Source organism: Rhinatrema bivittatum, chromosome 6 (assembly GCF_901001135.1).
Source record: "Rhinatrema bivittatum chromosome 6, aRhiBiv1.1, whole genome shotgun sequence".
Classification (NCBI taxonomy): domain Eukaryota; kingdom Metazoa; phylum Chordata; class Amphibia; order Gymnophiona; family Rhinatrematidae; genus Rhinatrema; species Rhinatrema bivittatum.
In genome coordinates, this window is record NC_042620.1 from 78,888,260 (window position 1) to 78,915,317 (window position 27,058).

Below are 27,058 nucleotides of genomic sequence, written 5' to 3' on the forward strand. Positions count from 1 at the left end.
CGGGAGGCAGGGGAGCCGCGGTGGGCGCCTCGGGAGGAGGGGAGATGCATGAAAGCACGTCCAATTTGGGCGCTCAAGCAGCGAAGGCGCATGAGTGCACGCCGTGACCTCGGACGTCCATCCGGGCGCTCAGGTCATGGCGTGTGCTCATGCACCTTCGCTGCTTGAGCGCCCAAATTGGATGTGCGTTCATGCACCTTCGCCGGCGGGGCTGCTGGAAGCCGCTTTCGCCGCCGGCTGCCCCTGGGAGGCAGGGGAGCCGCGGTGGGCGCCTCAGGAGGAGGGGAGAGAGGACTGGGGCTGCTGGAAACATGCAGTAAGTTTACTTTTGTTACAATTTCTATTTGCTTTAATAACATGTCGAGTCGATTTTCGCCCTGCGCCTTGCTTCGGGAGGGGGGGAGAGAGGACTGGCAATCCCCAATGCCCGCGTGTAGGAGAACCATCCACTTCCTGGTACCTGTCATTTCAAATGTCATTTGAAATGACAGGTACCAGCGCACCCAGGATACTGTATAGGTGCTGTATAGTGCTCTATACAGTAAAATGGATTGTGCTTCAATCTGGATTTCAGGAAAACCTTTATTTATTGTCCCACATAGGAGACTCATTAACCAATTGAAAGCCCGGGAAAGGGTCCCAAGATGGTGGAATGAATCAGAAATTGGTTGACTGACAGGACGACAGCAAGTCTTTGTAAATAGAACCTACTCTGAGGAGGAAAGAGTGATAAGTGGTATGCCTCAGGGATCAGTTCTGTGACTGGTTCTGTTCAATATCTTTATGAGTGATATGGCGGAAGGGTTAGAAGGAAAAGTTTGTAGGGATGTGAATCGTTTTCCATATCGTCTTAACGATAGAAATCGTGTGGCAGGGCAAGAAAATCGTCTTAGGCACGATTTTTTAGTTAAAAAATCGTTAAAAATCGTTTTTTCCGATTAGTGCGCACTAACTCGAGTTAGTGCGCACTAACTGGGAGTTAGTGCGCACTAACTGAAAATGATACAATTTGACACTTTTCAGGTCAGTTAAGGTCAGTTTAGGAATGAATATGTATTCCTATTGGCTGCCCTCTTATTTATTCATGTTACCAAGTTTCCTACTGACAGTATATGGGGGATGGGAAATGGAAACAGTTGGTAGCTTGACAAAACAAGTAATGTGATCAGTCAATGTGACTAGAACTTGTGCCCTAACCCTGATACCAGGGGTATTGTGATCTTCCTGCACACAGTGCCCTATCCCTATTAATACCAGGAGTGTTGTGATCTTCCTGCACACAGTGCCCTATCCCTAATACCAGGGGTGTTGTGATCTTCCTGCACACAGTGCCCTATTCCTGATACTGGGGGTGTTGTGATCTTCCTGCACACAGTGCCCTATTCCTGATACCGGGGGTGTTGTGATCTTCTTGCACACATCCCGATATCAGGGATAGGGCACTGCATGCAGGAAGATCACAACACTCCTGGTATTAATAGGGATAGGGCACTGCATGCAGGAAGATCACAACACTCCTGGTATTAATAGGGATAGGGCACTGCATGCAGGAAGATCACAACACCCCTGGTATCAGGGATAGGGCACTGTGTGCAGGAAGATCACAATACCCCGGAGGAGTGAGGGTCAGGCAGCTCCCCCCTGTCTGTGAAGCCAGCCTCTCACTAGTAATGCAGGGAGGGAGCTGTCTCAGACTTCACCATCCTCCCCCCCCCCCCCTTACCCACACACCATTCACTAGCTGGGACATGGGGGAAGTCAGGAGTGAGGGTCAGGCAGCTCCCCCCTGTCTGTGAAGCCAGCCTCTCACTAGTAATGCAGGGAGGGAGCTGTCTCAGACTTCACCATCCACCCCCTCCCCCCTCACCCACACACCATTCACTAGCTGGGACATGGGGGAAGTCAGGAGTGAGGGTCAGGCAGCTCCCCCCTGTCTGTGAAGCCAGCCTCTCCCTAGTAATGCAGGGAGGGAGCTGTCTCAGACTTCACCACCCCCCCCCCCCCCCCTCACCCACACACCATTCACTAGCTGGGACATGGGGGAAGTCAGGAGTGAGGGTCAGGCAGCTCCCCCCTGTCTGTGAAGCCAGCCTCTCACTAGTAATGCAGGGAGGGAGCTGTCTCAGACTTCACCATCCTCCCCCCCCCCTCACCCACACACCATTCACTAGCTGGGACATGGGGGAAGTCAGGAGTGAGGGTCAGGCAGCTCCCCCCTGTCTGCGAAGCCAGCCTCTCACTAGTAATGCAGGGAGGGAGCTGTCTCAGACTTCACCATCCTCCCCCCCCCCTCACCCACACAACCATTCACTAGCTGGGACATGGGGGAAGTCAGGAGTGAGGGTCAGGCAGCTCCCCCCTGTCTGTGAAGCCAGCCTCTCACTAGTAATGCAGGGAGGGAGCTGTCTCAGACTTCACCATCCTCCCCCCCCCCCCCCTCCCCCACACACCATTCACTAGCTGGGACATGGGGGAAGTCAGGAGTGAGGGTCAGGCAGCGCCCCCCTGTCTGTGAAGCCAGCCTCTCACTAGTAATGCAGGGAGGGAGCTGTCTCAGACTGGTATCAGGGTTAGGGCACTGTGTGCAGGAAGATCACAACACTCCTGGTATTAATAGGGATAGGGCACTGTAAGAGATGACTGTAGTAGATTGAATAAAGATCTGATGTTTCTGCTCTCCTCACACCAAACAAAAACAACACACAAGCAGAGAAGCCCTTCTTACAAAGCTGAGCTAGTGAGTTAAGTAGGAGGAAAAGTAAACATACTGGTGCCAGTGTGGCTACTTAAAAAATACACTTACCAACAATCAATTACATATATTTGAACTGTGTACAGTTCCAGCCAGGACCACCTTTCTAAAATGCACAGTGATTGGCAAATTCAACATGCACTAGCATTTCAGGTGCCTGCTAACAAAAATAATAAACAAACAAGTTCTAGTCACGTGAGTGCTGATCATTACATTACTTTTTTTGTCAAGCTTCCAACTGTTTCCATTTCACATCCCCCCAACCATATTGGTAACATCAATAGATAAGAGCACAGCCAGCCAATAGGAATACATACATACATATTCATTCCTAAGTGACCTTTACTGACCTGGGAAGTGTGAACACTTTGTTTCATTTTCTGTTGGTGTTCGTTAGTTTCCAGTTCCATTTCCCATCCCCCCAACCATCACCTCAGTGGTAACCTTGGTAACATCAATAGATAAGAGGGCAGCCAGCCAATAGGAACACATATTCATTCCTAACTGACCTTCAGTGACCTGGAAAGTGTTTATTTGTATCATTTTCAGTTAGTGCGCACTAAATCGAGTTAGTGCGCACTAACGGGGAGCTAGTGCGCACTAACTCGAGTTAGTGCGCACTAACACGATTTAATGATTTTTAACGATAAATCGTTAGAATTTCTATTGTATCGTGTTCTATAACGATTTAAGACGATATAAACATTATCGGACGATAATTTTAATCGTTGAAAAACGATTCACATCCCTAAAAGTTTGTCTTTATGTGGATGACACTAAGATCTGCAACAAAGTGAATACGCCAGAAGGTGTAGAGAGAATGAAAATCGATCTAAGTGACACCAAGCCAGTGAGACAACACTTAGTATGCACTTTAGTGATCGAAGGTTTGGCAGTTGAAATTCAATCTAGTAAATACAAAAAAGACCAGAAAAACTGTTCTTACAAGAAGAATAACGTATAAAGACCCACCTAGGACAGTGAAAAGTATATCAACTTTTTATTACAAAGATTTCAAACATTTCTTTATCCAAAATTACATCTCTTTATATAGGATAAAAAACCTGCCCTTTTATCTTTTTTTATTTTTAATTTTTAATTTATTGATTTTCAAATTATTACAAAGCATTTCCATCTTTGTACAGAAAAGAAAATTAACATCATTCAGTCTATAAGAACAATTCCAGAAATCAATCCTTTCTCTAGTCCCCTAATATGAATGTGTGGGTGGGTACATAGAAACTAAATGGAAGCTAGATTACTCTTATATTTTTTATACAAAGTTCATTAAGAAAAATGCACTTAGCTTGCTTATCACAATACCCTTATTTATATTACTAGGTTATTGGACCTTCAATGGGCAATGATGTTATCATCACCCTTCTATGGGAATTGAGCCATGCTCTTAGTTGTTCAGAAGTTGTAAATACATATGTATTATTATTATATTTGATGATACATTTGCAGGGGTATGTAAGTTGGTATGTAGCCCCCATCTCTCTGGTTTCCTGTCTAAGTGTCAGGAATCCCCTCCTCCTCTCCAGCATGCTTCTTGCCAGATCAGCCCATAAATGTTTCCCCCATATTTTGGAAATAGCTCCTCATAATCACACCCATATCCTGTTCGTAGATGAAGGAAATCAGTAAAGTTGTTCTCTCGACAATCTCTACTGCAGAAGATTCTAGAAAGTCAGTTAGATTTCCCAAGTGCATTTGGTTTTGAATCATCCCTTCTCTCGGCCGAGAAAAAGGTAAGAAATAAACCTTATTGAATGATGGAATACTTTCAAGGGGAATCTTTAAAGTTTCATTCAGATATCTTTGTAGGGTTAATCTTGGTTGCTCTCCCAGTATTTTGGGAAAGTTTAGCAGTCTTAAATTGAGCCTTCTTAACCGATTTTCCAAAAGCTCTGGTTTTTTTATTTAAGGTGACACAGTCCTGGATCGTAATCGATTGAACTCTGCATCTCTTTCATTTGAGTTTCAAGCAATTGTGTTTTATCTGATTGCTCCTTAATTATTTTATCCTGATCCTGAGTTACTATTTCCAACCTTGAAGAAATTAAAGATATCTGACTCATACAACCTTGAAGGGCTAAATTTTGTTGGACCATCAATTTCCATAGGGAGTCCATCGTTACCACAGCGGGTTTACAGGGAGGATTCAGCTCTGTTCTTTGTTCCTTGATGGACGATAATTTAGAGGAAACATTTGAAGTAGGAAACAACACAGCCTTACCTTTGCTGGCTTCATTAGGCTGCAAAATGTCCACCGACATCAGAGCTGTGCCTTGTCCATGTACTGTTGTTTTCCCTCTGTCGGAACCTCCAGTTTCTGCGCCCTCCACGGTCGTCAATGGGCTTTCCGCTCCATGCATCTCCGTCGCTAATTCCATCGGTTGGTTAACTGATATTGCCTGTGGAATCCTAGGTGTGGGGGGCCTCAAAGATATTTCCCCAGACAAAGTGGCTGCTTCCCTGCTTACTTCATCAGTGGGGCATGGCCCCTCCCATTTCAGGTAAGCTCTTGCACACTCGTCAATAGTTTTCTTACCCGCCGGAAGTAAGGAACTAGAGGGATATGTCCTCACTTTCCCCTTTCTTTTAGGAGGCATGTAGGTTGAAAAGTAATTTCTTAGAGAGAAAATCTCTGCGGGAGCTTTGAGTGAATGCTGCTAGCAAGTGGCCATCTTGATTCCACCCCCCCCCCCCCACCCTTTTATCTTTTAATATAACCTACAAAATACAGATCATATCCAAAAATTCAAATCACATATAGATACAACGGGCACAAACACAGTAAGATCAAAAACAAAAAACACAAACACGATCCTCAAAAAACAAAAACCCAGACAAACTCAAAAGATAATATATAAATATTAAATATACCACAGAACACTTAAATCAAATATAAATACACCCATAACCGATCATCATGGAATACAACAATAAGGAGCTAGATGGTTAAAGATATGCAAAACCCCAGTCAGAGTCTTCTTGATATAATCAAAAAAATAAATAAGAAACCTATATCATTAATGTATTGTAGCTCTACCTATTGATAACCACTCCATATTGTTTATATCTCGACTGTTATCAATGTTCGTACTGAGAGTAAATAACTCCACCACGCCGCTCAAATCATCACCACCACCAGCAGAAAAAAAGATCTATTCATGGGTCAATCTTGCGGAGAAAAAATATCTCCAATTATAGATGGTGTTGATGTATCCAATTGTAGAAAGTATAAATATTCCCAGAGTTATATGTTGGAAACATAAACAAGGCCCACCAAACTAAAAGTGGCCCCAAGAGTGCAATATCGACATAAGTAACTTTAGCAGATCCCAACTTCGACGTATCCCGATGCTGCTGCGTTTCAGCACTGAAAAATATGCTTGCACCAGGGGAACACTTTTACGTCTCAGTAAGCAGTAAGTAGATAATGGCCACAAAAACAGAAATCCTCCCAACTGCAGCATTGGGATACGTTGAAGTTGGGATCAAAAGAATGCCCACCCTAATAAATGTCCCACTGAATATACTTGTCTAAAGTTATCCCCTCCCCATTCTAAATATGTGCCGTGCCATGCTGCTCTGAAGCAGATCTAAAGTTATACCACTGAAATTTGGCTAAATTAGCTAGATAAATAAACCCTCAGAATGCCTCTTATCCGGCTAGATTTTATCCAGATTATGTACTTATCCGGCAAAATCTAGCTGGATAAGTGGCTCAGTATTCAGAAGCTTGCCATTTAGATGGATAACCTGTGAATTATCCATCTAAATGGCTTTGAATATTGACCTCCTTGCAACCTCGGACAAGTCATTTATTCTCTGTTGCTTCAGATAGAAAATTACAGCTAGCTTTACTAAAGCTTTACTCTTATTCTGGTTTTATGGGAAAAATGCTTAATAAATAGGCCTCTTTTTGATAGCAAACCCTCTAGGGGTTACTTTGCCTGACTGTAACTTGCCAATGAAAAAGTATGAGCTAAATCTAACTAGATAAAATGTAGGTATGAGTTTGTAAAGGGATTGCTTTTTTTGTGTGTGCAATGCTTCTGATAAGGCAATGAGAGCAAGCCAAAATGCGGAAGACAGAGGAGATCGTTTATCTTCATTGTTCGGATTTCTTTATATATATGTGAATGTTCCCTAACTCCTGCATAACAGTGACATGAATTTCCTTCTAATTATGACAGGTTGAGATAAGTACCAATTTTTATAGTTTTAAAAAATGCGGATAAATAAAGTGAATGAGTACTGATAATTTTGGCAGTAATGGTATTAAAAAAAAAATGGTCAGTGATTAGACAATGAATGCAAGTACCTGAAGCCTGTTTAAAGCCCATTGCAGGCATGAAACAGGGGATTAACCCCATAGTAAATACAGTATCTTGTCTCTGATACCTATTTCTGCTAAACTTTCAAAAAATTCTTTACATTTTTCACATTTCCAGTAAGTGGTTATTTGGGCTCTAATTGGAGTTAGGTTATTGCAGGGTTTTTTTTGCCAGGAATGATAGATTTTTATTTATCTTTTTAATATTCCTTCCTCTCCCACAGAGTAGGTTCATTAAGTGCTTTTGAACTGTTAAATGAGACAGTATGTTGCTCTCAGGCAGGCATTTTTAGTTAGTTTTTTTTTTTTTTGGGGGGGGGGGGGCTTCAGAGCTGATACCACAAGTTAAGCCTCTGCAGGTAACATTCTTCACCCAATTGCAGATATTGGTGATATCAGGAGAGTAATTCTGCATATATGAAAAATGCTAATGAGGGACATTGCATGGACAGGATAGTTTACCTTACTAGCTTCCTCCCCCTCCCCTCGTCCCCTCAATAACTTACAATGGAATCAGGCCAAGTGGAAATAAAATGGTTACAGTTTTGTTTTTTTTAATAGATACAGATAAATTCAAATATTCCAGTGCACAAACATGAAACCCTACTCCTTTTGGTCTGATGTTAAATTAATACTAAATGTCATGTAATCATTCCCTGAGCCCTTATATTGCAGCCTGTTACACAACTGCTATTGATCTACCAGATAGACCTGGTCAGTATATGAATTGTCTAGCTTCCCACAGACCTGGCTACATAAATCTGCATTTTCACTAGGTCATTCTGCTCCACCATTCATTTGCAGCTTGCCAGAGAGACCTGGCTGCATATGCTTTTGTTTCCACTAGGCCTTCTAACCAATTTGCAGCCTGCCAATGGGCTCAGCAATGTGTACTCAGTGCAATCCTTTCAGCATGCCGGTGTGCCTGGCTCAGTCTGGTCAATGCGATACTTGCAACCTGCCAGCAGGTTGGGCTGTATTTGCCTGCATTAGTGCTAGGACTTTCATTTTATAAATTTGTCATGCAGGTAGTCCATAGTCCTTCAAGAACTCAAAGCAAATTAAACCAAGCACTTATCCACTGTCAGTCCTAATCCTCCTGTGCTGAAGACAAGCTAGGGCAGCAGCCTCTTCCTTATCCTAACTCCTGACCCATTTGCAGCAGCCTTGTGACAAAAGAAAACTTGCCTCTAATGCATCATGAAATATGTTTAACAAAATGTCAGTTCCAAAATCTGACAGATGTAGTCCTCCCAGCTTAGATTATTAGTTCATATTTCACTACTGTGCCTCTGACCATGGCGACAATTTAGTGATTTCCCAGTTTATTGACTTTCTTCAAGATCAGGAGTAAGCAACTCCAGTTCTGGAGTGCTACAAATGGGTTGTTTTCAGGATATCCACAATGAATATGCATGAGATGCATCTGGAGGCAGTGCATGCAAATGCATCTCATGGATATTCAGTGTGGATATCCTTAAAGCCTGACTTATGTGGCACTCGAGGCCTGGAGTTGCCTACCCCTGTTCTAGATAGCAAGGGAGGAATAACCAAGCTGCCCACATTGGTACAAAACCACTGCTACCTTTAACTCATGGGGTTTGCACCAATAATCAATGCAATACTAAGCTCATAATTTAACAAGGGCAGATGGCATGCCCCACACTCGAGATGCATCACAGCTTTGCTCTCTTCAAGGGCCAGACATGTCCGACCATCAAAAACGTACACCATTCAACGAACTATAATTTTGTTATGCGCTGAACATTGACAGATCTCTCTGTTTGCTCTGCCATGCTCCAACCCTCTCTCATTTTTACAACTGTGGATCATGGTTTTGACAGCCTTCTTGCAGGTTGCTTGGTTCTGTTGTGATTGTTCTCACCACATTACCTCATACATGCTCCTAAAGCCCTCGTCATTCATTGTTTTGCATGCTACCACTTTCTGTACTGGAAAAAAAAGGCAGATTGTCAGTCATATTATACTTCTTAACAAAAGAATCCAGGCATAGAAAAAATACAAAATGAATACCTAAACTGTGCAAAATCTTTTATTTCATCAGGAGAATTGAAAAACAGGATTGTCACGAGATGAAGTCCGTGAGGGTAATCGATGCCCTAAATCAGAGATTGTACTGCCCTAGCACTTTGCACCCCTGAGGTTGGACATAATTTGGTTTTGCCCACAGGGTTGAAAGGAGAATGGTGTATATAGAAATGTAGAATTGTCTGGGACTTAGACAAGGGGCAGCTGCAGATATACAAGGCAGCTGCATAAAATCCCCTTGCTTGAAATAAGAGCTTTCCACTTTCTTAACACGAGCTGATAATTGAAGAGGCAAAATACCTGGGCATCCATACAATTCTCATTAGAACACAGAATTATAAGAGCATAAGATATGCCATATTGGGTCAGACCAAAGGTCCATCAAGCCCAGTATCCTCTTTTCAACGGTGACCATTTCAAATCACAAGTACCTGGCAAGTACCTAAATATTAAATAAATCCCATGCTACTAATGCCGGCAACAATCAGTGGCTATTCCCTATTGATTAATAACAGTTTATGGATTTCTCTTCTAGGAATTTATCCAACCCTTTTTTAAACCCAGCTACACTAGTTGTCTTAACCACATCCTCTGGCACGAATTCCAGACTTAATTGTACGATGAGTGAAAAAGAATTTTCTCCGATTTGTTTTAAATGTGCTATTTGCTATTTTCCTCCTAGTCCTTGTATTATCCGAAAGGGTAAATAACTGTTTCATATTTACTCATTCTAGTCCTTTCATGATTTTGTAGACCTCCATCATATCCCCCTCAGCCGTCTCTTCTCCAAGCTGAACAGCCCTAACCTCTTTAGCCTTTCCTTATAGGGGAACCGTTCCATGCCCTTTATCATTTTGGTTGCCCATCTCTGTACTTTCTCCACTGCGACTATACCTTTTTTTGAGATGTGATAACAAGAATTGCATACAGTATTGAAGGTGTGGTCTAACCATTGAGTGATTAGGGGCCTTATGACATCGTCCTGTTTTATTTGCCATTCTCTTCCAAATAATTCCTAACATTCTGTTTGCTTTTTTGACTGCCTTAGCACACTGAGCCAATGATTTCAATGTTATATCAACTATGATGCCTAGATCTTTTTCCTGGGTGTTAACGCCTATAATGGAACCTAACATTGTGTAGCTACAGCATGAGTTATTTTTCCCTAAATGCATGACATTGCACCTGTCCACGTTAAATTTAAGAAGAACATAAGAAATTGTCATACTGGGTCAGACATCAAGCCCAACATCCTGTTTCCAACAGAGGCCAATCCAGGCTACAAGTACCTGGCAAGTCTGCAAACACTAAATAGATATGCTGATATGTGATCTCAAATAAGATAACTTGCACTTAAAGCGGTAAAATAAATTAGATTACTTATTCTATATTCTCTCCCAAAACAATCTTTTGCAGTTGACCCCTATCTTAAGTCCCAGGCAAGTCTACATTTCTATATGCACCACTCTTCTTTCAGCCCTGTGGGCAAAACCAAATTATGCCCAACCTCAGAGGTACAAAGGGCTAGGGCAGTACAGTTCCTGGTTTAAGGCATGAATTAAAATAATTTTAGTAAGGCTTCCAATGAAATCTTCCATAAGCATGTACTTTTAAGAACACACAAATCAACCTGGTTTTCAAACACAAGGTACCTTGTGTTTATCTCATCTAATCTAATCTTTGAATTTTACAGGCTTTTTCATAAAAGCTCAGTGTATTTCAACAAATAATAAAACTACAATAAATATAATAAAGTGTATAACAGCAGAATATAATAAAATCATTAACTTTTCAAAATTTAGATTTTTATTCTATCTGAATTCTAGCTATATTCTGTCCTCCCATTCCCACTTTAACTCAAACAAATTCATCCTTTCCCCTCACAACCACCCGAAAAGTACTCCCAATTGGGCAACCTCCTTTGGCTCACTATTTTGATAGCAGCTGACTGGTGGTGACCCACCCACCGCCTGAGGCTTGCATTCCTTTAACATAGGCCCATGATGATATCATTAGGAGTGGGAAGGTTATGGTGCCATGCCAGAGTCAGGCACCATAACAGCGGGAGCAGGGCCAGCTATGTTCTTCAGCAACAGGGGCAGTTTAGATGGAAAAGTCCGCCCTTGCCACTTTTGCAGATCTTCCCCAAGGCTATCTTCTCCCTCCCATGGTAGGCCTCCCTTTAATTTCAGCCCATGATGTCATCAGTGGGAGGGGTGGGGATACAATCAACATCAGAATTGAATACCATAGGAAGCAGACCAAGGCTGAATATATCCTTTACTGACAAGGGCATCTTGCAATTTACTAATTTATCCATTTAGATTTTAAAATTATCCATTTCAGCGCAATGTCATAAATTACACATGTGACATGCTAGCTATGCACACAGATTCAAAACATACCCCCAAAATGCCCTTTGGAATTCCTATCGTATGTATGCAGCTGGCTTCCTAAGCACCTTGTGGGGAATATAATCAAAGCCTGCAAAGGTCTTATTAATATTTATTTTGCATATTTTAAATGTTTATATAGTAACATAGAAATGATGGCAGAAAAGAACCAAAATGGTCCATCCAGCCTGCCCAGCAAGCTTCTTATGGTAGTATCTGCCACGCTGTGCAGGTTATCTCATGCTTCTCTTAAGAGTAGCAACTACTGCTCCGTGCAGTTATCCCCAAACCTTCCGATAACCCATAAAACTTTACTGCTAGCAACATTTTTACTGGGTGATGAGCCTTTTTGAAAATTCACATAGTGCTGCAATGATGTGCTTTGCTTCTGGACTTGACCGTAGAAGCAGACCTGTATTTTTTTCCCTTATGTCTACACATCAGTTCCCCAGACCGTAAAAGTCTGAATCAAATTCTCCTTTCCCCTTGCTGTTAAAGCAGAGATCAATGTTGGAGTTGCATCAAAGGTATCAAGGCTTATTGGTTAAGGGAGTAATCGCTGCATCAGCAAGTTGCCACCATGCACTCTTTTATTCATTTCTGTTCTCTAACCTTGAGGGATCCACAGTGTGTATTCCATGCCCGTTTGAAATCTTTCACTTTTTTTTGTCTTTTCCACCTCCTCCGGAAGGGCATTCCAGGCATCCACCACCCTCTCAGTGAAGAAATATTTTCTGACATTGGTTCTGAGATGTCCTCCCTGGAGTTTCATTTTGTGACCCCCCTCGCTCTACTGATTTCTTTCCAATGGAAAAGGTTTGATGCTTGTATATCATTAAAACGGCAAACAAAAGAGATGCAGGGAAAAATGTAAGTCCTTGCACGTTAATAAAGGATTACATGAGATACTGAAGTGCAAGGACTTACATTTTTCCCTGCATCTCTTTTGCTTGCCGTTGTGACACCAGAGTGCAGTGAGTTCCTCTGTGCTGTTCTTGTGTATATCATTAAAACCTTTCAGATATCTGAATGTCTGCATCATATCTCCCCTGCACCTCTGCTCTTCCAGGATATACATATTTACTAGGTCCTTCAGCCTCTCCTCATAAGTCATTGGGTGGAGACCTCCCACCATTCTGGTCGCCCTTTTCTGGATCTCCTCCATCCTGTCTCTGTTCCCTTTTGAGAGAAGAACTCCAGAACCGAACATATTACTTGAGGTGAGGCCTCACCAAGGACTTGAACAAGGGCATCATCACCTCCTTTTTCTTACTGATTATTCCTCTCTCTATGCAGCCCAGCATTCTTCTTGCTTTAGCTATCGCCTTGTCATACTACTTCACCATCTTCAGAGCGCCAGACACCATCAGCCCAAGATCCCACTCTTTGTCCATGCACATCAGCTTTTCACCTCCCCCCCCCCCCACATACAGCTGTTTTGGATTACTGCATCCTAAACGTATGACTTTGCACTTCTTGGCATTGAATCCCTTGCACTTCTTGACACTGAATCCCATATTAGACATTATACTTTTAAGTAAGTCATAAAGCAGGTGGACAAAGTACAGTAATCTCCCTGGAGAATCACGGTGGAATGATACCGCAGTTCATACTGCCAAATTCCTCAAGAGATTAAGGTAATAAGACTAATTAGAAATAAAATGGTCCATTTTTACTGAAGTGTGTGCCTAACTATTAGAATTGTCTAACTAGAGCTTTTGTAGCCAAAACTTATTATTGTAGAACATTCCACATACAGTAGAAATGCAATTTCAGTGAATTATTTGCTTTCCTCTTTTGTGTCTTCTACTTCAATAAGAAAGAAATATGGGATTATCTAATTGAAATATTATTATTTCTATTGTATTTTCCTGGTTTTATTTTTAAATACTTAGTATTCTATAGGGAACAATTTGACACAAGGTGACAAAACAATTATTTGGTATAAAATTGAGGATGTGTCTCTGAATCATTCTGATGAGGTGCTAGTCACCATGGACTGCACTGAAATTTGATCATACAATAATTAGAGTACTGGCACTGCCAGAAGCTAAATCTTATATTCTTCTTTTAACAGATGCAAAACAAAAACATACCCTGATGACCTTCCAAATACAAGTATAGTTATTGTCTTTCATAATGAAGCATGGAGTACTCTTCTTCGTACTGTTCACAGTGTTATAAATCGTTCCCCACGTCGCCTCCTCTCAGAGGTAATCTTGGTGGATGATGCCAGTGAAAGAGGTAAGACTCATTTTGGACTAACTGGAGTTTTTCCTGTAATTATAACAATCTATAGTTTAGTCAAATTAGTCTTATCTGCAGTATCTGCTTTTTCTAATTCTTATGCATACTAATAAGATGATCAGTTTGTTGTGTTCTCTGTGAAACATTTCTCTGTAATAATGAGAGTTTAAACACACACTGTATGCACGAGACTTTATTCATTGCACTGTACTGCAAAAGGCTGTATATGTGAATGTTTGGTTATATTTTACAGATGAGAAATGATTTTGTTGATTTACAAATATCTTTTCCTGAGTTTCATCAGATAGTGAACTCAATGGTAACATTTGACAAAAAGAAAATGCCTAACAAATGAGATAAAAAGAGACTCTAGTCACCTTTGCTGGAAATGAATTTCAAGATTCAAGAGAGAAACACTCTTGAAATGCAATCAGTTGAATTGGACTGAAAAGGGCTACTGTCACCCCTGAGAAGTTATATCCTACTCTTATGCAGACTATATAGTAAAAAGTATGCATTATCTATTATTCATATCCTTCTTGCCTGGATAATTCTGTAAAGATATAAGTACATGATTCTTCCCATCTACTACAATATATGTGTGTGGCGCAAAGCCAAGTGTATGTGTTCCACGTGTAACTGGGCGCTTGTGCAGTGACCAGTCTGTACCCTGTTTTGCTGTGGTGGGGGATGGTCAGGGAGTGTCCCGGGGAGATCTCCTTGCTGCATACACACACAAATATGCCTGCCTTCTCTTTCTGGCCATCATTGGTGATGTGTCATCAACCTGCAACAGCCAACCTAGCAAGCATGGCAGCCAACGCTCCCACCTCCCCAGTGCCCAACAGGATTGTGGGTGGAGATTGCCCCTTCTCCTTCCTCTTCAGGGGATTAGGGTTGCTTCCCATTGGAGAGCACTCACCTTAAGGGCATTGTTCAGTAGAGTGGTTAAAGGAATGGGTGGGTGGTCAGCCTGACCTCTTTCTCCTTCTTCTCAGGGGTTTGGCTAGATTGCTGTTCATGGCAGGCACAGGCCTGCCCTCATACTAAAAAAAAATTATATATTTTTTTTCATTCAGCCCTGGATTGCAGGGCTGGAACATCACTAAAATATATATAAATCTATATGTTGTTTTCAGCAGCAGCAGCTTCTGGGTACCTGGTAGTCTTCCCCCTTGATCCACATGTAGGTCCGACCTTGCACGAGCAGGTAAGCCTCACCACCTTTCGGTTCACCCCAGAGGCCACTGGGTTCAGAATGCCCCATCTGTCTGATTCAGGGGCTCCAGTCTGTTGTGTGTCACCCAGAAAGAATGACATAGCCCAGCGGGTTGCTAACCACGCAGAAGCTGCTATGGAGGAGTGGGAGTGTTCTTCTACATTATGCATGGATGCTAGCACAATGGGCACACAGGGTGGGCTTAAGGGCTGCTGGGAGGAGGTAGAGCAGGCCCCCAGGGCTCTGGGGCTGATCAGCATGGCGGACGAGACTCTGGCTGGAGCATGGATGGGTCCAAGGGGGAAACCCAGATGCTGTGGCTTATCCAGGGGAGATAGGAATAGAGCACCAAAGGCTGGCCCTGAAGAGAAGATTTCTCAATCTCGCTGCTGCCGCCCTCTTAGCTAGCTCATCATCTGACTGTCAGTGGATGCCTGATGGGCAAGGGCAGTGGTGTCCTTCCCAAGAAGCAGGCTGGTGCCCATCCCTTGAAGGTATCCTCACCACCACTGCCAGGGCCATAGGACCACCCTTTCACCCTGGCATGTTATGGGCATGGCTTCATGGAGCAGGAATCCAGTAACTCCTGGGTCTGGGAATGGAGGAGCCTCAGCATCCCGATCAACTCTGGAGCAGTTAGTCATCCAGGCAACACAGCTTCAGCAGCGCATAGCTGCACCTACAGCAGGTTTATCCCAGGAGAGTGGAAAGGTGCCTCAATGATCAGTAGTAGCTTCTGGGGGTGAGTCAACAGTTATGGCAGAGGTGGGAGGTACTAATAAGAAGTACAAGTGCAAGTATAGGAGGGCACATCTAGCTTGGGCTCCTCCTCTGACAGCAGTAGTTTGTCTAGCTCATCTAGCTCAGGGTCTTCTACAGATGGGGCAACATCAGAGCAGTTGGCAGCAACCTGCTTACCCACCTAGGCAAGCACTAAACAGGCTGATGCAATATCAGCATGTAAAGAACGTGCATCCAAACTGGGTGCATGTTTTTTGAACGCACGCACATCCACCTGTCCTGGGTGTTGGATGCAATAGGCAAATGAGCTGCCACACTGAAAGGGGCATGCAGGGGTAATTTGTGCGTTCCTAGTGCTCTGCATCAGGCACCCAGGAGAAGTGGCTGTGTACCTAGAACAGCCTGGCCAGAGCTCCCTCCCCACCACTGGCAGGGCTGTTCCTGATTGGTCCTTTCACTGACACTTGTCTGTGAAAGGATCAGTCCCCTTTCAGGACAGCCTTCTGAAATGGGATTGGTCCTTTCTCTGAAATGTGACAGTGAATGGACCAATTATATCAAGTGCACGGCCCTTAATATTAATGTATTAACTTCTTCACTCACTGCTGGCAGGGGTTCCGATTGAGCCAGACCTTGAAGGATGCTGCTTTCTGTAGTTCCCCCCTATGAGGAACCACAGAAAAGAGGATTTTTTTTTTGTTGTTGTTGAGTGGGACATAATTCTGCTTTCTGTGGTTCTTCCTATTTAATATCGCTAGGATACTAATAGGAAGAATCACAGAAAGCAGGATTTTTTTGTTTTTTTTTCCGTCAGCCCTTGAACACCGCATGCTTTAACAGCTGCTCCCAGGGAGGCATTAAATTTGCAGCATTAAAATGGGTGCCGTGGCTATGCGGAAAATTTTGCATTGGGGTAATAGCCTCAACAGCATGAATACCTTTGCAACTCCACATCTCCGTCCGCCCAATAAGACTATCCCAGAGAGGCACTCTTCAAGCACCCACCATCAAGACCTCCTTCAGAAAAAGAGCTATGTCCGCTTCGGGCCCCAAGCTATGGAACCTGCTCCCTCCTGAACTAAGGCTGGAACAATGTCCAATCTCCTTCAAGAAGAGACTTAAGACTTTGTTGTTTGAACAAGCTTTCCCATGACCACTCCACCTTCGTTTTAGTCCGCATCATTAGTTCACTTCTCCCTTATGAGGCCATCATAGTACTCCCCTATATAATTACCCTGCTTTCGCTCAAGTTATACTGACCCTGGTCCCTATACCTGCTTTTACCTATTTTATGTTATCCAGGTTATTTTCTTCCCTGTTCATTGTAAAACAAGACTCTGTCTCTGTTGTTTTTGCTGGTTGTAATGTAAACCGAAGTGATAATTAATCTTGTTAATTGAACCTCGGTATATAAAAGTTATAAATAAATAAATAAATTTACATGTGATGAGCACTAATAGCTATGCGCTGGTTGGACGTGTGTTTTGGATGTGCTAATCCCCTTATTGCATGAGGGGTTTTTTGCACATGCGTCCAAGCACGTATAAAGCCGTGTGCTCAGCTGAGCGCACTATGTTGCATTGGCCTGTAAGTGCAGGTAGTATGTGGATATCTTCATTTTGCTTAAAAGGGTACAGGAACAGGGGTGGGAGTAAGGAGGAGGGCAAGGGTGTATGACACACCAGCTCTATTAAACGTTTCCTCAAAATATATTTAGTTGAGTGTGCTATTTCTCCAGTTTAGCTAAAATAGCGTCAAAAGCAGATTCTGTGCATACATTTGCATTATGGTTTTATCTTGATGCAATCATGAACTCACATGCCCAGTACAAAGGCTTTGCATGGCTGAATTATGTCGAGGTCTTTAAGAAAAGGATGTTGGATACCCAGGAAATGTCATGGTGGTCACATGACCACTGGTGGCCACCATGCCCTCTGAGTCATCATTTGGGCAGAATGTGAAGTATCCCTTTTCGAGGTTCTGCCAAGCATCAGTGCCCAGGCAAAAGAAAACACTACCATCTGTAACGCTGACTGGAGATTCATCAGGGCAAGTGTATAGCCTCAGACTGCAAAAACAAGCACATCTGTACATTTTGCACAGCTGGCCATTTTGTCAGTAAGCTCCCAAAAGAAGTGCATCTGATTCCCTTGCTGGAGGCATCAAGTAGTGACATGGTGTTCTTAAGGGCTCCACACCGATTTTCTGGGAGCATATGGCTGTTTGGCTCTGTTTGGCTATTTATCCTGACAAGGAGGCAGCAGCTGTCTTACTATCCAGTTTGAGGGATAGTTTTAAAATACCATATTCAGGTTTGTCGACCACACATTCATTTCCCAATGCACGCTCTGTTCCATCCCTTTTCCAGCATGATTGGAGATAAATTGCCCTCTAAGCTGGCTTTGGAGCATATTATGGGACCTTTTCCCAGTAGGCCTTCTGCCACATGGTGTTGTCAACTTTGGCGGTATTGCCTAAAGAACCGGCTGAACCACAACCTCTTGTACCCGAAAGATCTGTCGGTGAATGATTTTATCCCACAACAACAGTGCTTCGTGCAATATGCCTCATTCTACAGCATGGTGAACACGTTCAGGAAGAGTGGAGCTAGTTGCTGCCTGGTCAAGGTGGATATGGAGTTCACATTCCAGCTACTCCCTGTTCACCCAGATAGCTTCCCTCTGCTTGTCTTCCAGTTCGAAGGCACATTCTGTTTTGACAGGTGCATGCCCCCTGGGTTGCTCCATGTCATGTGCTTACCTGGACTTGTTTAGCACATTTCTGCATTGGGAAGCTGGCCATCGTGCGGGGACTCCCAACATCGTCCATTACCTGGACGAGGTTTTATTTGTAAGGCCTGATACATCTCAGTCCAGTCATGACCTGTTATCCCAGTTTCAGGAGGTGGTCACTGAATTTGGTGTCCCTCTGGCCACAGGCCTTGCCTTCTATAGGCACTGAGCTTGATTCCATGGCAATGCTATATTGTTAGAGACCTTCATTTTTTGATTTTATTGTTTAAATTTTTCCTGGGAATTTATCAGAGTTTATTATGTTGAGAACAATAAAGGAGAAAATCAATGGAAAAATGCGACTCATTATTTTTCTGGGTAATTATCGGAGTTTATGCTGGCAGACAGAAGCCAGGATCATAAAACAATATTAAGCAGATTCTCCCACTCACCCATTCAACAGCATTTCTATCTGTACCCCTATCCCCTGCCTAGCATGTCACTTTCCCTCCTCACCCCACAATCCAGAGAATCTCCCTCTTCCTCTCCCCATTGTTCCAGCATTCATCCTTACTAGTGGTGGCTTCAGGCTTCTTCTCTCTCCTTCAGCAGCAATGCTTATTGAGGCTCTGCAGCACTGCACTTCTGCTTTTGTGCAGGGCCAGGAAGTTTGCCAGGAAGTACTTCTGGTGGACATGGCCCACTTCAAATGCTGCACTCAAGCAGCAGGTACTTTGGCTACCTGGGGTTGGTGATGGCAGGGCTTGAAACGTCACATCAGCTCACTGGAGGGCCAGCGCTGAGCTTGAAATGTTGCAAGTGCTTTGGCCTGCTCTGGCTTCCAGCAGTTGTTGGAGGCCTTGAGACCATGTATTTGCAGCCCTGGAGCTGCACTTTAATCAGCCTAAAATAAGCATGAAAAGTAGTTTATACCAGTTGTAACTTTTGGAAAAATCCAGGAATATATAGGTGAAAAATTGGTTTAAACTTAAAACGAAGGACCCTATATATAGTAAAGTGCAGGACAAGCTGGATAAGTTGTCAAATTTGGTCAGCATGACTAGATACTTGTAGACCCGTCACTCATGAGCGCATGCTGGCCCTCTGGCATTCCTTGCCAACAGTAGCCTCTTCCGAGTTTGAAGCAGCCCTCTATAGAGCTGCCTTTTCATAGCATTTTTTGCTACCATGAGGGTTGGGGAGCTGGTGGTGGTATCACACAGCAGGGAATAGGGATGTGAATCGTATTTCTGACGATTGAAAATATCGTACGATATTTTCAAAGTCGTCAGAAATCGGGGACTCCCTGAAACCGATAGGAAAACCCCACAAAATTGTTCATGGGGTTCTCTTATCATTTTGGGGGAGGGCGGGAAAAACGGCACACAAAAAACAATCCCTAAATCCACCCCGACACTTCAAAACAGCTCCCTTAGCTTCCCCCACCATCCCGACCCCCCCCCCCCAAAAAAAAACGTTTTAAATCACCTGGTGGTCCAGTGGTGATCCCGGGAGCGATCTCCCGCTCTCGGGCCGTTGGCTGCCACTAATAAAAATGGCACCGATGGCCCTTTGCCCTTGCCATGTGACAGGGTATCCGTGCCATTGGACGGCCCCTGTCACATGGTAGGAGCACTGGATGGCCCGCCTGGGACCACCACTGGACCACCAGGTGATTTAAAATGTTTTTTGGGGGGGGGGTCAGGAGGGTGGGGGAAGCTAAGGGAGCTGTTTTGAAGTATCGGGGTGGGTTTTTTGTTTATCGGCTTTGGCACAGCCGATAAAAAAAAAACAAAAAACGATCAGGCCGCACGAAAAAAAATGCACGATGTGAATTGGAACCGGAGTTGGAACTGATTCCGGTTCCGATTCACATCTCTAGCAGGGAAGACAAATGTGACATCTTAGCGGAAAACATCTCATTGGTCAGGGACAAGCTAGCACTGTGCATACAATGGTCTAAAATGGACCAGCTGGACAAGGGACAGCTCATTACATTGATTGCCACAATCCGAGCCTTGCCTAGTTGAGGCAGGCCTGTGTGAGATTTTTCAGGGGGTGGGAGATGGGGGTGGACAGTTCATTACTATCCCTGCATAATTTAGTACCGTCTGTTATTACAAGGCTCAGGTGAACAGTTCAGACCCTATTTCAGGGTTTAGACACTTTAATAAAGTTGTGGCCCTATTTTATTCCCAAACAAATTCTGTGTCCAGGCATTTTGTCTGTTGTGTTTTGTTTTTTTTTTTCGTATTGGGAGGCATGGACCTCTCACTGTTGTCCTGGTTACTGTCTTTTTTTAAGCAAAGAACATAAATAACATTCCAAAGGTGCAATAGATTACACTTTGCATTGCCAGAACACTAAGAAGAGACTCACGATACTTTTCCCATGGGAAATCAATGCATTTTTGGCAACAACTATACTGACAGAGACAGGAAGCAATGGTTGCACCTGCTTTTCAGATCTGGGGAAGGTTTGCTCCCTATTAAGGAAGTCAGAAGTGCTGAATGTTTCTCAACCCAGCAAAGGCAAATCTGATACAAGTCTTGTTTTGTTGCTTTCGGGGTTCATGTGGGAAGCAGAATGCATGATTACTTTCTGCCTGGTGGAAGCAGTCAGTTCTCCAGTTGAATGCAAAGCCTATAGGCCGGTCTGTTCTCCTCCCTGTGACTGAACACAAAGGACTAACACTGCCGTTATATTTAATAACCCCCTAAAGTAAGGCATAAAAACTCTTCCTATGAGCTGTTATAATCCTACTTAAACAGGATGGAGACTATATTGATAGACCAAAGGCCCTCGTTTTTTTCAGTTTTTTTATTTGCAAATATTTAGTGATGTTAAAATATTTCTATGGACATTCAGTAATTGCATTTTAAATTCTTTCTCAAATACATCAATATTTTGATTTAAAATTATTCACTTTGGGGCAGATTTTCAAAGGAGTACGCGCGTAAGATACACACGTACCCCCCCCCCCCCCGAAAACTGCCCCAAGCTCCCCCTGCGCGCACCGAGCCTATGTTGAATGGGCTCGGCGGCGCACGCAAGCCCCGGGACGCGCGTAAGTCCCGGGGCTTTCCTGGGGGGGGCGTGTCGGGGGCGTGTCGCGGCGGCGCATCATCCAGGTGTGGGGCCGCAGGCGTGGTTCTGGCCCAGGGGCGTTTCAGGGGCGTGGCCAGCCGGCACACGCGAGTTATGCCCGCCACCCAAACTCCTCCCTGATCCTGCCCCTCCAAAAACTTTGCATTTGCGTTATGAACAATAATGCATGCACTAACGTCATAATGCATTTTGATGAATGACCTTGTAAGTCCTCTTTTTGAAGTACTCAGTGCATGAAATCCCAGTTTACTTTATTAAAGGGCTCTTTTGCATATATGGCCATAATTGCCGTTTGGAGTCTTTCCTTGTATAGCTGCTCAAATAAGATCGATAATCTTCTTAATGTTATCTGATGCTTGCCTGCTCATTATAAATGCCAGGTGAGCTATATCGAGTATTCTCCCTAATACTCTGTGCAGCACTGGTAAGAGCATCTTTGAGAACAAGTTTTATTTTGCTAGCTTTACGCTTTTTTTTCATAAAATGTTTATCTGACTCTCTGTATCTTAAAGGCATTTTCTTCTGCTAAGATGAGTTTCAGTTTCCCTCTTAACCCTGTGAAGGTCCTTTGTAATTTTTCTAGTACTTTTTCTTTATGTCTCCACTCCAATTTTGCTGTTTGATTTACAGAGTTATCTTCCTCCTTTTTTCTTTTTCTCTCTTGCAGCATATGCTATTGATCTACATTTAATACTTGCTCTCATGCAATCCCATACTATCCTGCCTGGTCTCCTCCCCTGCTCTCCCACCCTTTTAATTCAAAATATTCTAGAATGGCTTGTCTGATTTCTTCTTTCCCTTTCTTTTTTCTGAATAAAGCTATAATTTAGCATTCAAAATTTTTTTCTAAGAGTTCTGAGTGGGACTTTTCACTGCCATGATCCAGCAGGAGGTATGATCTGACCTAATATAATCAGTAATTATATTATTGATTTCTGCTATCTGCAATTAAGCAGGGAATTTGAGAACAGGAATCAAGTGGATGGGAGCAGAAAGTTTTAGTTTTCTGATCTGAATGCAAATTCCAAATATCTACCACCCCTACATCTTTAAGCATTTATTTGAAAATTGGTTGTTATAGATTTAGTGTGGGATAGCTCCAAGGAGGTATTCAGATATGTGGATAAAGCTCTATTAAAGTCCTCTCCCCCATTATCAGTTTCCTGAGCCAAATGCTGCCAGTTTCATGAGGCTCATGTCACAGATTGCCCTTGATTTGAATTTGGCTCATAAATATTCACAATTGTCATAGGCATTTGATTATTAGAAAGGCATTTTAGGAATATATATCTTCCCCCTGGGTCCCTCTCCCTCCCCACCCCGACTCCTCCCCCTCCAGCTAATTTAAATCCTAACGCACGTGATAAACCTTTAGTAAATAACCCCCTAATTGACAAAAAAAAACAAAACAATGAGAAAAACCAACTTATTTTCCATATCCATCCTAACCTCCCCATCCCCTAAATATATATATGCAGCAGGAATGCCTAAAGTATACTTTATATAACAATGCATGAACATCATATATTGGAAGCCGATGTAGTCTTAATGCTTAATGTTCTTATTGAAAAAACTTGGAAAACCTCATAACATTCAGCATTAACTCACTTTAAAACAGCCGTAACACCACTTTTTTCAGCATTACTTCTTTCATGCTTATTTTTTTTCTTTTTTTTGTGTGTGTGTTGGCTTGTTTTTGAGCGTTAACTTGCAGCCTGTTTGTTGGCAAAAGGCTGTGAAATTGTAATCATTGGTTTCCAAGCTAAGTCAATGTAAACTTAAGCATTTTAAGTTGCTTTTAGTTATTTAAACTTTTAAAGATTTTAAAGACACTGGCACTTATCATTAAAAGGAGAGAACAGCACTTCTGAATCGCCCGACCCGACACAGCTCGTGTTTCGTACACTTCTTCAGGGGTGGCTTTTAAATTGTGCTCTGCGAAACAGAAATACATATTGAAGCATTAAATTCTCAAATTGGAAAAGTATAATCTTTTAAGTTACTAAGTTACATACATTTTCAAGTGTCAGGACTCGTTTCTCAGCCGCTACTAAACTTCAGCTTTACCGGAGCTAAGATCCGCCATTTTTCTAACTTAATTTATACTGACTGGCAGATGTGAAACTAGCCAATGGAGGGGAGCAAAGTGAATACCACCAATGAGAATTCACAACAGCGTTGACCACTCAATGCTTTCATTTAGTCCTGTAGGTACTTGCGCAGAGAGGGTAAAGATCCACCATTGTTCACGGTAGTTCAACTGACGGTGAATATCACTGCCACGAGAGTGTTGCAAAACTTGTTCCAATACTAGGGATGTGAATCATTTTTTGACGATTTAAAATATCGTCCGATATATTTTAAATCGTCAAAAATCGTTAGGGCCACGATACAATACCAATTCCCCCGATTTATCGTCAAAAAATCGTAAATCGGGGGAAGGGGGAGGGCAGAAAAACCGGCACACTAAAACCCCCTAAAACCCACCCCCGACCCTTTAAATTAAATCCCCCACCCTCCCGAACCCCCCCCCCCCAAATACCTTAAATTACCTGGGGGTCCAGCGGCGGTCCGGAACGGCCTCCCGCAATTGAATCGTGTTGTCTTCAGCCGGCGCCATTCTGCGCCGCCATTTTGCAAAATGGCGGCACAAAATGGTGGCGGTCATAGACCAACACGATTCGACTGCAGGAGGTCGTTCCGGACCCCCGCTGGACTTTTGGCAAGTCTTGTGGGGGTCAGGAGGCCCCCCCAAGCTGGCCAAAAGTCCCTGGGGGTCCAGAGGGGGGGATCTCCTGCCGCGAATCATTTTCCGTACCACGCCGGCAGGAGATCGACTGCAGGAGGTCGTTCAGCGGGGGTTCCGGACCCCCGCTGAACGACCTTCCTGTACAGAAAATGGCGCCGGCAGGAGATCGACTGCAGGAGGTCGTTCAGCCGGGGTCCGGAACCCCGGCTGAACGACCTCCTGCAGTCGATCTCCTGCCGGCGTGGTACGGAAAATGTCGCCAGCCATACGCGTATGGCCGGCGTATGCCCTCCCCCTTTCCCCGATTTAGCTACGGACCGCCGCTGGACCCCCAGGTAATTTAAGGCATTTGGGGGGGGTTCGGGAGGGTGGGGGATTTAATTTAAAGGGTCGGGGGTGGGTTTTAGGGTGTTTTAGTGTGCCGGTTTTCCTGCCCTCCCCCTTCCCCCGATTTAGCTATGGACCGCCGCTGGACCCCCAGGTAATTTAAGGCATTTGGGGGGGGGGTTCGGGAGGGTGGGGGATTTAATTTAAAGGGTTGGGGGTGGGTTTTAGTGTGCCGGTTCACGATTTTAACGATTTTCATGATACTCTAAACACCCAAACGGCGACGATACGATTCCCTCCCCCTCCCAGCCGAAATCGATCGTTAAGACGATCGAGGACACGATTCTCATCTCTATCCAATACTGTCCATTTAAGTTGGGAAAAAGTGTGTTGAACTTGAATGCAATGATTGACAATGGGAGCGCGTATCTTATAAAATCCGGGGTCGGCGCGCGCTGCCTGTTCCCTCCGAGGCCGCCCCGAAAATGGAGCGGCCTCGGAGGGAACTTTCCTTCCGCCTCCCCTCACCTTCCCCTCCCTTCCCCTACCTAACACCCCCCCCCTGGCCCTATCTAACCCCCCCCTACCTTTGTTGGCAGATTTACGCCTGCGGAAAGCAGACGTAAATCTGCGCGCGACAGCAGGCTGCTGGCATGCCATCACCCGACCCGGGGGCTGGTCCGGAGGCCTTGACCATGCCCCCGGGCCCGCTCACGAAATGGCCCTCCCCCCAACACGCCCTATGCAAAATAGGCTCGGCGCGCACAGGGGGAGTTTGGGGTAGGTTTTCGTGGGGTACGCGCGTATCGTACGCGTGTACCCCTTTGAAAATCTACCCCTTTCTGTAAAAGCACATTTAAATAACCAAGTCTTGAGATCAGACTTGAATTGCTTTTTTTCTGCACACAATCTCAAGTGAGTTGGTAAAGAGTTCCATAGCTTTGTTCCTGCGATGGATAGAACACGATCTCTCACCTGGGTGAGCCTTGCTGATCTGATGGTAGGAACTGATAAGAGACCCTTATTAGCGGATCTCAAATCTCCCTGAGGTACATGAAGACGCAGAGATGTGTTGAGCCACTCAGTTTGCTCTCCGTATATAACATTTTGAATTAGACAGGCAACTTTATATTGAACTCGACAGTGTATTGGGAGCCAATGTAGTTTCATCAGAGTGGGAGTAATGTGGTCACACTTTCGTTTACCTGTCAGAACTCGGGCTGCCGCATTCTGCAGGACCTGAAGCGGACGAACACTAGAAGCAGGCAAGCCAAGCAACAAAGAATTACAATAATCTAGATTAGCAAAAATAAGGGTTTGTTGAACAGTCCTAAAATCTCTATACTCTAAAAACGGCTTTAACTTTAAGAATTTAAAATAGCCATCTTTCAACTTGGCGGCTATATGTTTTTTGAATGAGAACTCAGTGTCAATAATTAGCCCTAAATCACGGATACAAAAGGAGGGACATATTTTTGTGTCAGCATTTAAAAGCATTGCAGATATACTATTAAAATGACACTTGCATTCAAGAAGTACAATTTCTATTTTATCCATATTTAAAACTAGCCGTAAGTGCTGAATTAATTGTTTTAATGATATTATATAAATTTTAACAATTTCCAGTGTATCCTCAACTGATTTTTCAATAGGAACTAAAAACTGAATATCGTTAGCGTATAAATAAAATTTCAAACCTAAACCGTTTAAAAAGTGACAAATGGGTAAGACATAAATATTAAAAAGTGAAGCCGAAAGGGTGGACCCCTGAGGTACACCAGTTCGGAACACAAATTTATCAGAGGTGGCATTGTTAATTTTAACGCAATATGACCGGTTATTGAGGAACGACGGAAACCAGTTTAAAACTGTGTCACTAATCCCAATTTCTGTTAGCCGTTTCAATAAAATGCTATGATCCACTGTATCAAAAGCAGACGATAAATCTAAAAGCACTAAAAAAAGCTTTTTCCATTATCCAAACCTCTTAAAACTGTGTCCATGAGGGCAATTAAAAGAGTTTCAGTATTAAAATTTTTTCTAAACCCATACTGGTTAGGAAATAGAATGTTATTAGACTCTAGATAATTATCAAGCTGTTTTTGAGTTACTTTTTCTATTATTTTGGCCAAAAATGGTAAGTTGGAGATTGGTCTATAATTTTTCAGTTGTGTGTTGTCAAGGGAAGGTTTTTTCAGAATTGGTTTGATTATGGCATTCTTTAAAATATCAGGGACAATTCCTTCCGTTAATGATGTATTGACAATGTTGGTAATAAACGGTGCTATCGTATTAGCAATTGATTTAAGAATACAAACTTGAATCAGATCTATCGGATGTTTAGCTGGATTAAGTTTTTTTTACAAGGGACTTGATTTCTAAAGAAGAGATAGTAT

The 27,058-nt window shown here is 43.4% G+C and overlaps 1 protein-coding gene across 5 annotated transcripts in view; it reads left to right on the forward strand.

The window, feature by feature from the left end:
• Positions 1–27,058, forward strand: part of GALNT13 (polypeptide N-acetylgalactosaminyltransferase 13) — a 740,598-nt gene that overhangs the window by 292,612 nt on the left and 420,928 nt on the right. For 4 of the 5 annotated variants that reach the window (XM_029605509.1, XM_029605512.1, XM_029605510.1 and 1 more), the window contains exon 2: positions 13,617–13,783. The exons of the other annotated variant lie outside the window; for it this stretch is intronic. In XM_029605509.1, coding sequence (XP_029461369.1) covers positions 13,617–13,783 — 167 coding nt within the window. The remainder of the gene's footprint in view (positions 1–13,616; positions 13,784–27,058) is intronic. 5 annotated transcript variants of the gene reach the window in all.